Source organism: Frankliniella occidentalis, unplaced genomic scaffold, assembly GCF_000697945.3.
Source record: "Frankliniella occidentalis isolate FOCC.00 unplaced genomic scaffold, Focc_3.1 Scaffold7, whole genome shotgun sequence".
Taxonomy (NCBI): Eukaryota; Metazoa; Arthropoda; class Insecta; order Thysanoptera; family Thripidae; genus Frankliniella; species Frankliniella occidentalis.
This window is the reverse complement of record NW_026267137.1, coordinates 3,522,702-3,532,883: the sequence shown is the minus strand read 5'-3', so window position 1 is coordinate 3,532,883 and position 10,182 is coordinate 3,522,702. Positions and strand designations below refer to the sequence as shown.

At 38.3% G+C, this 10,182-nt stretch overlaps 2 protein-coding genes across 2 annotated transcripts in view; one reads left to right on the top strand and one right to left on the bottom strand.

Annotated features, from left to right (window-relative positions):
- Positions 1-6: 6 nt before the first annotated feature.
- LOC113204743 (uncharacterized) lies at positions 7-5,722 on the bottom strand. Its single transcript, XM_026420024.2, has 14 exons — positions 3,980-5,722; positions 3,816-3,905; positions 3,553-3,734; positions 3,272-3,467; positions 2,998-3,178; positions 2,650-2,898; positions 2,420-2,539; positions 2,239-2,325; positions 2,097-2,149; positions 1,930-1,965; positions 1,618-1,837; positions 1,443-1,534; positions 1,244-1,360; positions 7-1,162 (listed from the first exon to the last, which is right to left on the bottom strand). Exons 1-13 carry the CDS (start codon positions 5,492-5,494, stop codon positions 1,256-1,258), a joined length of 3,126 nt encoding a protein of 1,041 aa, XP_026275809.1. The 5' UTR covers positions 5,495-5,722; the 3' UTR covers positions 7-1,162; positions 1,244-1,255.
- Positions 5,723-5,878: 156 nt separating this feature from the next.
- Positions 5,879-10,182, top strand: part of LOC113204738 (serine-rich adhesin for platelets-like) — a gene marked incomplete in the record, with an annotated part of 19,813 nt that continues 15,509 nt past the window's right edge. The window contains 6 exon segments of the mRNA XM_052272834.1: positions 5,879-6,149; positions 6,305-8,946; positions 9,027-9,151; positions 9,273-9,533; positions 9,616-9,802; positions 9,907-10,104. Coding sequence (XP_052128794.1) covers positions 6,321-8,946; positions 9,027-9,151; positions 9,273-9,533; positions 9,616-9,802; positions 9,907-10,104 — 3,397 coding nt within the window.

The window sequence follows — 10,182 nt, the reverse complement described above, 5'->3', positions numbered from 1 at the left end:
AAATACTCTGTTACAACAGTTGAAAAATCAGTAGCACAACTGAACGGATACGTACATACCATCTTTTAGTCACATCACACATTTTCTTTAAGACACTAAAATTTAGAGAAGTGTTTAAAAGTGACACAAAGCATAAAATAATGCCACACAATTGCTAACAGATTTCTGATGTTAAAAATATGAAACAGATCTTTAAAGTGTCGTGAACAAACAACAAACTGACACCTTTCTCTCTGGATATTTCTGAATGGGTCACATATTTTAAAATGGATGGTTTCTGCATGATTGTGCTGAGCATAAAGAAAGAAAACTAAAAAAAATTGACTGCAAAAACAAAAACATAAAATTAATTGACTGGTGGGCTAATTAGTCCACAACTTAATCAACACTTGAATGATTACAGCAAGTTAGGAAAAGTAACAAAAAAACATCAACAAAAACACTTAGTACTTGGTACAGAAAGATATATACCACCGAGAAAAGGTGTCATAATTGATACATAAAGCAAGCTTTTCCTGAATTTTACAATGAAAACAACTTGAACCAATGAAAGTTTAAAATCTATACCAATTCAAACTCTAAAGAAAACAAAGAAAAATGACACAGTACATATCCTTATCTCACTCCACATTGCAACAAACACTCTTCAGCATATCAAAAAGAATGAACAAACAGTGAATCATAATGTATGTTTACAGAGCCGTGCTAAATACACAAAATATGTGTAAGGTAAAGGGTGAGAACAAAGTACAATTAAACTACATTTGAACAAATGGCATACTACACAAAATTAAAAGTTTCCTGCAATATCAATTTCAAGACGCGTCTACAATTAAAATCAAGAATGACTAGATATACTACACATCAATGTGGGTATTGCACTGGAACTGGATCATTTTTTTAAACACAGGCAGTTTATATTGTGCATAATCTACAATTTTAAAAAGACACATTTGCCTTCAATCTTTGGTCACAAGTACAGGGAAACAAATCTGCAGTAATCAAAAATCACAGTTGCTCAAAAAGCAAACCCTAGTTATAAGCGAGGGAGAAAATGAGATATTAATAATAAACAATGCTCCTCGGAGCTTTCACAAAAAATATGTGAAGTATCACAGCATAGGGGTGAGCATTACAATCTGGCAGAGCCAGAGATAGACACCTGCAACATTTAATTATTATTAATAATCAATAGCAAATACTTCCAAGCTAGATAGATATGAGCATCCTAATTGGAACTTACATGATTTTCATCCTACTCCAAATCTCTCAGGTTAATAGTTGATGGGGCAAAGCTGGAGTCCATGTTAAGAATGCCATCTTCAGAGCTATACAGGTCAGTTGAAGCAGTCAGTTCATCCTATTAAGAGAAAATTGGCAGATTAAAATATATGTAAAATTGTGATAAAATTTTTGAAGTTTAAACGAGATAAAGAACTTACGGGCATTAACAGGTGTGCTATGCTATCATGACCAGATCCCAAGTAACCTCCTCCAAGAACAACATCTAGTGGTGCTCTAGAGTTAGATAGACCTGCAAGTACAGCAACTTTTGTTTAAGATAGCTCATGTTAAACACTTTGCACACTATCTTTTCATAAACTCATCAAGCATTACCTTCTTGAGGCCCCTGTTTTGAAGATTTCGGGAGAGATTGATCAACTTCAGCAACTTGAATACGTTTCTTATGTTTTTGAATAAGTTGTGGTTGTCTCCTTAGCTGCCTTGAATTTTTAATAGGAAGAGCACTACACTGTCTAACTTTCTTGAACTTAGCCCAACTATTGATAGTTATGGAACTGCGAGCTGAATCAGGATTTAAAACCTGAGTGATGTCCTGAAAATAGGCGCATATAAAAGTTGTTTAGAATAAGGTGAATAGCAGTACACACATTTCACAGGTTTATCTTAATATAATATTGCTCTTACATCATCTTCCTTTTGATCATCAGCCGGCTGTCCTGCCTATAAATAAAAAAGTAGTTACATTAGCTTTACAGCATGAATTTCACATAAAATTGATGGGTGCATTTTAAAGCAGTGACTAGCACACAGTAATAAACTAAATAATTCAGAGCAAATATAGAAAGGCTGACCTCTGAATCGTCGGTGCATATTAAGACCTGGCAATACTTGTCACTGGCTTCATCTACAGAGAAGGTGAATAAAATGAGTTTATAAGACAAAGAGCAGTCAATCAGAAAATGTAAAAGAAAAAACAAATAAGGGAATACTCACTTGTATCAGTAATATAGCTGGGCAATTGATTCAGAACATTGGAAGAGTTCTCTAGAACAACAGTGGATAGGGGTGTATTAGTAGATCCTGTAACCAAATTAAAATGTACTTATGTGGCCAGTGGCCAAGTTGTGGGTTTCTTCTCCTGAAAAGCTAGAGCAATATTCTTGAAGAGACTTACTGAGTGTAGCTGGGTTATGATCAAATGAAACATGATCCATCCCAGCCAGCTCTGCAACTAGAGCTTCGTCTTCTGACAGCAGAGGAATGAAGTCTAATGTTTGAGTTGCCTCAGATATTTCTGAAATTATTAGAGAAAAATCAGAAATTATATGTATAAAATCACATTGAAATCATAAAATAGTCAACATTTAACAAAAATTGGACATAGATTTCTACTACAATATTCACCTGTTTGTACCACATTCTCACAAGGCAAGCTTTGTACTGCTAGTTGGTCCTCAATATGTAACTCAGATATAGTGCAGACATTACTTGTTTCAGATTCACTTCCAATTTTACGAGTGCTTTGAATAACATGCACAGGAATAGAAGTAATGGCATCTGAGAGTGATTCAGATGAGAGAGCATGGACTTTTGCTCTATGTTTTTTGGAATGAACATACAAACTGCTTTTGGCAGAAAACTTCATGTTGCAATCTACAGAGAATATTTAAAAACAAAGCAAACAAAATTTAGTTCTTATAAAGATTGACAACTACAAATGTACATATTTAAAACTTATTAAGAGGTACTGACTTGGATGAGGACACTGAAAAGTTCTCTCCGCAGAATGAGTGAGAGCATGCTCTTTAAGATGCTCTGAACGCATGAACCACTTTCCACAGCCATCAATTTGACATTGAAAATTGCGTACATTTGTATGTTTAAATTGATGGCGTCTTAGCTTACTTGAACTAGTAAATGCCCAGCTGCACCCCTGTAAGGTGCACACATATTAGTATGTAGACAAAAATAAAAATAAATTATGAATGACATGAAGTAGCGTGAAATAGTTAAAGAATTCACTAACATGATGTGTACATAGATATGGTTTATCTCCTGTGTGAGTTCGCATATGAGCCTTAAGTCGGCAGGGTTTGGTGAAAATTTTGGAGCAGCCTGACCATTGGCATTTGATTTCATCATCTTTGTGCTGGTGGCTTCTGATGTGCGAATTTACTGAATTTACAGTATAATAACGCTTTTGGCAAGATGTGTACGGGCATCTGAAAAATTGCAATACTTGTATTAAGTGGTAGAAAAAGTTAAGTGTTTACACAGTTTGTTCAAAGTAGAAGAGAATGTACTTACACATAGGGAGCATGATCAGTACCATGCTCTTTTAAATGAAATTCTAAACTCCTCCGAGTTTGGAACAATTCTGAACAATCTTTGACAGGGCATCTAATCTCAGCTGGTCTTTTATGAAGTTTCTGGTGTGTTCTTAAGTTATAAATTGTGGTAAATGATCGTCCACATTCACCAAAAGAACACTGTAAGGACATTAGAAATTTTAACTAAGAAAGCATGCTAAGAAAATATGAATAGTAGAATCAGCTTTTACAAATTGGTACCTTATAATCCTTTCTCTGAAGGTGAGTCTCTTTGTGTCTCTTTAATTTGAAATGGGTGTAGAAAGCCCACTGGCAATTAGGGAAGTCACACTGAAAAAGAAGAAAAATGATAAGTGAAAATACAATACAGAATAAAACAAGTTCCTGCATTCTCTATGCTATACCTTGTATGGGCGAACTCCATAATGGCCCAAAATATGAACTTTCAATTGATTAAGAATAGGAAACAACTTTTTACAACCCTTTTCAGGGCAAATCCACATTCTCTGATCTTCAGCTCTATTCTGTACCCATCCCAATGTTGGTACTCCGAGCCTTTGAAGGGCATCAGTAACAGGTTGGTCAAGAAATTCATCATCTTCTAAAGAAGGACTGTCACTATTTTGATTTGCTTCATACGACCACAAATTGGGTGTAGCATTAATAAGTTCACTAGTCTTTCCTTTGAACAGTTGGTCACCTTTAGTAGTGCTTACAACAATTTCTGTCAGATCTTTGGTCTTGTCAGATGATATAGCAACAACAGCCAGTGATTTAGACTTTCCTGTGTTTCCCTTAGAACTTTTCCCTCCAGAGTTTTTCACAGCTTTTAGATTTGAATTAATCTGTTTAGGACTTGGTTTAATTAATGAGCTAAAGTGCTCTTCTTGCAAAACTTGCTTACTAAGAACCTTGGGCTTAATAAGTGCGTGCTTAGTCACTTTTTTAGCGACAGAATTTTTCAGGACACTACGTGAATTAGTAGTCATGCTTGCTGGTTGGGAAATGACATTTCCCATGCCTTTCAGTCCAGACAGTTCAAATAAAGGTGAAAGCTGGTTATTAGACAGAACAAGTTGGGTTCCATTAGAAGTCTGACACTGATTGAGATCTGCAGAGGCACCACTTGGTACTGCAATTGAGATGACACTTGGACGATCTTGAGACTGTGCTTCAGAGGATCTGGTAGATTTATCCTTCTGGATGACAGCGGTGGCCGGAGGAGCAGCATCAATAAAAACCACATTATTTTCAATTTCAACAGGCACTAAATGAGTATTAACTGGCTCCGGTTCTAATAGCGCATGAGTTCCAAGACCCACATCAGGTAAAGGATCATCTGAAATCCAAACACTTTCCATACCATCCACACCTAGAACTTCAACAGAACTTAACACATCGGTGTCATCTTTAAACACAATGTAGTCATCATGAGCACCATGTTGACCCTTCACCGAATATTTAAGGTCATTAGATGGAAAACCTCTAGAGCTGGAGAGTATTTCATGAATTTCTTGATCCTTGGAGAACATGATAACAGGAACGGAACTGATGTTTTTAACCTCACCAAAAGGCGCTTCATCGGATACTGAACTGAGCTTGCTATCTTCTGAGTTGGCTGACATAAAAACTACATCCTTGCACAAAATTTGATTAAGACTCTCAAGGTCTATCTCTTGATGTCTCATGACAGTTCCAAAATCATTGTTGGCATTAGTATCTGATGTACTCCTACTATGCAAGATTGTTTCACCATCAAGATCTTGAGCTATTTCGGTGATACGAATTTCCAGCAGATCTTTGGAGCCATCGCTAGTAGTTCCTAAAACGGTTCCATTTTTGCACAAATTGTGGAAGCGGTTTTCAGCTGATGTCTTGAATGGCAATATGTAAAGTTCGCTGCTAGCGTCAAGAGCCATTACTGCGTTTATTATTACTTTCGCCTCGGTCAGTAATTACATCTCAAAGGTCGAGATAACGCTACCAACAAGCACAATGCTTGTTTGCCTTTAACTCTTCTAGAAATCCACATGAGACAAGTAATCCGAAAGAGATAACACGTAAAAAAGTAGACATTTCACATAACCATTGTAAAGATTCAGGGTATAGAATCACCGACCATGCCACTTTTGTTTTTATTGGGATGTTGTGTGTTGTTTTTGTTGTTTGTGAAAGGTGATCTGTTCTCGGAATCCTGGAATCCTTCCCGAAGTCACGTAACACAGTTGCGCTGCAGTGAGGCTATTTCCCACCGACTTTGATAACCAAATGATAGGTTTGTTTGCATTACAAATATTTTTGATGTGATGGGAAGTGGGGGTATCATATTACAGCACCACTCAATATCCCTAAGATATCCGATGCGGTTGGCCTAAAATGAAATTATTTGATCTTTTGTATTCTTTTTCATACTGACTGACAGTTGAATATGGAAGAACCATAATTTCAATGTGAATAAAAGTCTTGAAATGCTCATGAGCGTTTGTAAACAGTTTTGAATTTGAAGTTGAAATGTTCGTTTTGGATGTTAGGTTATATTTAATGTGTTTATCTTTGATTGTTGGTAAATAGCAAGTGAGTTTCCTTAGTTTCTAACTTTTTCTTTTTTATTTGCTATTCCTCTCACAACTTGCTTTTGTTGAATGAGGCAACGCGACGTCATTTGGTTTCAGTTGTTCGTTGGATCTGACTTTGTTATTTATTTTATTGAAGTGCTATCTTTTTGACAGGATTGTTCGCTTGAATATGGATTCTAAATCGGGAAAGTCGCAGGCTAGGCGACAGCATCAAGATCCAGATCAGGTGTCATCACGACGCCCGAATCGTCTCTTCCTCAGTGAGACAATACCTCCACCAACCCATCATCAGCCACAATCAAACCAAAATCGAAGTCACAATCTCTCGGATCGAATTCACGAATACTATGAAAAGCTTGTCAAGACCTCACATTTAAAGAAAGCAGACAACACTGCTGCCAGTCATCAGTTTCCTCCAAGTAACTTTCAGAACAGATTTGACGCTGCTCCTAAATTTGGAGAGTCACTTCACCCTCCTGTCCCAGTTCGCTCAGCACTGCAACCAGCCAACAGCAATACAAGACAGTCATATACAGTCTTTGTCGAAGATCCAACAGGTGCTTTTCAACAGTATGTTAAAAAGAAGCCTTCAAGTGACGTAAATGAGCCATCCTACATTGACAGTAGCCTTCATAAGGCTGATGTATCTTCTGTAACATCAAATTTGAGAGGTCTGATGGATAGGAAAAAGTCTCCGTCTACCAGCAGCAGAGGACAATGCAGCTTATGCCACAGCTCTAACCACTCCACTCAAAATTGTACGCTCCAAAGCAGAGTGCCTGCTGAGCATGATGGTTACCCTACAGACCCTGTTCATATTGCCAACTCACCTCCTACTCGCCACTCCAATCTGGGAAATGAAAATCAGGGTGATGGGTCAGAAGAGAGAAACACATCTGCTGTTTCGTTTCCCAAAAAACGCAATATTCCTGCCAATATTAATATCAGCTGTGAGAGGGATGTTATTGGACAAGAAAAGTCACCTGTATCGAAGTCTCATCCTACAAGCTCAACAGCTTTGAGCACTTCCAGCAGTAATGGTGACACTGTGCCAAGAGAGAGAAAGAAATGGGTGCGTCCTCCACTTGTAGGGCAAGCTGCATCATCCTCAGAGAAGTCTCCTTTTATGAGCCCTGCTGTCTTTGATTGCCTCGATGATCACAATCCTTCTTTGGATCGAAGGAAGCAGACTTCAAACGAGTTACAGCTATCTAGCAGCACTGGTTCAGATCAACCTGATTCTAGAGATCCTACGAAAGGTTTCTCTCATCAGAAAAGCTCATATTTTGATTCAAGTAACAAATCAACCAGTGGCCTTTTGCAAGGGGACGACTTTTACAGTTGCGTTGACCGAGATACATCATCAGCTGCAGTTGCTCAACAGCTTACATCAGAAGGAGAGCAAGGTCTATCAGATAGCTATGCTGGCGGAAGAGTTTCTCCATCTTCAAGTGTCACCTCTAATCGTCGATTAGAATGGGATAGTGGAGCTGATGTTGGTTACAACCAGATGTATGGATCTGCCACTCCTGATGCATCTTCTTCTGGTCTGTGCACAATTGAAAGAATGGCCCTCGCACAAGGTTGTTCTGTTGCTTTGCATTTAAGACTTGATCCTGAAGGTACCACTGTCCCTGCTTCATCATCTGGTCTTCCAGCGCCTGTCCTCCCATCTCCAGCACAAGACAAACAATTACGAAACCTTTTAGGAAAACCTACTGCAGAATCAACACCAGTAGATCAATTACCACACGTAGTGAAGGCACTTCGCAAATACCGTCATGATGTTAAAACTATGGTCTCTCCAATTTTTCAAGACAGCAAGAAAGATGATGCAGAACAGCAAAACCTAAGCAATCCGTATGCGCAAGATTGCGAAGATAAAATAGATCAGCCAAAGTCAGATGAACAGAAGTCTAAAGATTCAGATACTGCTGGATCTTCGCCCACTCCCTTTCATAGGCAGTTAAGTAATTCAATGCAAGACCTTAGAGAGTGTGTTATCATAGAATCAGAGATGCAAAAAAGTCAAAGTGACCCAGATGTTTCTGGAGAGGCACCCATTTCTGCATCAAGGCCTGATCATTCTAAATTATTGAAAGAAATCTCTAGAGGTCGCAATATAGCTGATACCTTAGTGGCTACTCACTCTATTTCTTCAGGATCTGATGCCACTTTAGTTCGAGTGGGAACAGAAGAGGATCTTGCTATTGATGTTAGGGAAAATGAGGCTGAGTCAAACCCTCAGCAAATTAGTAAGATTGCCACGGAGATTTTGGTTGGATCTGTTAGACCTGACACACCCACCAGTTTTACAAAACAACCAAGTCAGTCTAAGGAAGAATCTACCCAGTCAGATCATGTACAAACTGACCAGGGGAAGTTTTTCAAGTCAAAGTCATGTTATAACAGAGAATCTGTTGTTTCCAAACCCGAACAGAACAAGTCATCTGGGAATATGCATGTATGTAGTGACTCTGATCACGTTAGAGGATTGCATCACCACTTTGGTGTTTTATGCTCAACAGTTTTAGGGGGTCATATTCAGTCTTCTGTTCAACCTAACACTGGATCTCAGCCTGAAAACATTATTCATGGCCCAGACAGGGTTTATGTGCCAAGTGGAAATCAGTGTAACGAGGAAACCATCCAATCACCACATCCACAGATCTCTGAATTTCTTGCTGGAGAGAGCACAGGTAGCAGTGCTTTCCACTCTGATGTGCCGCAAGAAGAAAATGTACCTTGTGCCAGTACACTTACTGGGAGAGCCAATAGTTTTGAATATTTACCAGGTAATATTTAAATACATACTACCAGATTTTCTGGTAACACTTTAATGGTGAAGATTTTTATTTTACACGCTTTGTTGTAGGTCATATGTATGAGAAGAAGTCCTCTTTAGGATTAAGAAAACAGGAAAGACCACCAGGTATTTCTACATCCACCGAGACAGACTCAGAGCCTGTGCGTCCATTAAGCCGAGCTGCTCATCGTAAGGTTTGTATCAACAAGCTGTAAAAAGCTGCTGAAGAAAACACAATCCACCCCTGGATTGTTTTACTTTCTGCTATTGTATTTCATACTTTGTTAAGTTAATATAGAAATTAACCTTGAGCAGATGATGGATTCCAGCAGTCATGACACTGAAGATGAGCGTCTGTGGGGTTCCCCACGCGTTGGTTCTAACACCTTAGTTCAAGACTTGGAGAGAGGTGTGAATTTGTTGAAGGGTGTTATGGAGAACAAGTCTGCCGGTCGTCGTTGCAAACGAGAACTAGTACGCAGAATAATTAAGAAGTTGGTGTCATCAGAGTATGTTGAAGACATGATTGAAAAAGAAAGAACTCGCCATCAAACCCACAGTCCATTTTCTCCCAGGGTAATTTCTTAATTGTTCACAAAGTTTTGTTTTTTCCTGTGTAGTCCCAATTAGTATTTTAATTTATTGAATTCTGTTTCAGAAAACGAAGTATCAGGAGAGGCAGGACAGAAACATCCGTTCTAAGAGGTATGTTGGTATAGAGAGGCAAGATATTTCTGGTGAATCAGACGAGCCTAAACGAGCTCATAATGTTAGAAGGAAACTCCCAACCTACCAGTCAACACATCACTCTCAAGGACCACGAACACTCAGCACCTTAGCGAGTGGTATGTTTCATCAGTATTGGAGTCTGAATGTTCTTTCTTTATATCTACAGAGTAATAATGGAAGAAAATTCCAGATACTACCATTTTTTAATATTACTTTGCAGGAAGTAAATCATCTAGTCTTTGGAGCTCCAATGCAGATAGCACCAGTGGCAGCATATCTCTAAGTGGTTCATCAGAAAATCAAAAAGAGTCCAAGACAAGTGTGAAAACAAACCCTCTCTATGATTATCAGCAAGAAAATTCTGCAGACTGGTTAAAGCCTACTACGCAATCAGAAAAACTTTTTGAGATGCGAAAGAGTGGTTAGAACTAAATGACTTACAGAAACCCTTGTATGTCAAATACATTTTTAATAATATACTTAATCTACTTTTATT

What these genes read in the sequence shown, in the direction of transcription:
- LOC113204743 (XM_026420024.2), bottom strand. Translation starts at nt 5,494, where the DNA reads ATGGCTCTTGACGCTAGCAGCGAACTTTACATATTGCCATTCAAGACA. An exon ending in CATATCTATGTACACATCAT is followed by an intron (nt 3,179 to 3,271) that starts GTTAGTGAATTC and finishes TGCACCTTACAG; the next exon opens with GGGTGCAGCTGGGCATTTAC. An exon ending in TGAGAATGTGGTACAAACAG is followed by an intron (nt 2,540 to 2,649) that starts GTGAATATTGTA and finishes TAATAATTTCAG; the next exon opens with AAATATCTGAGGCAACTCAA.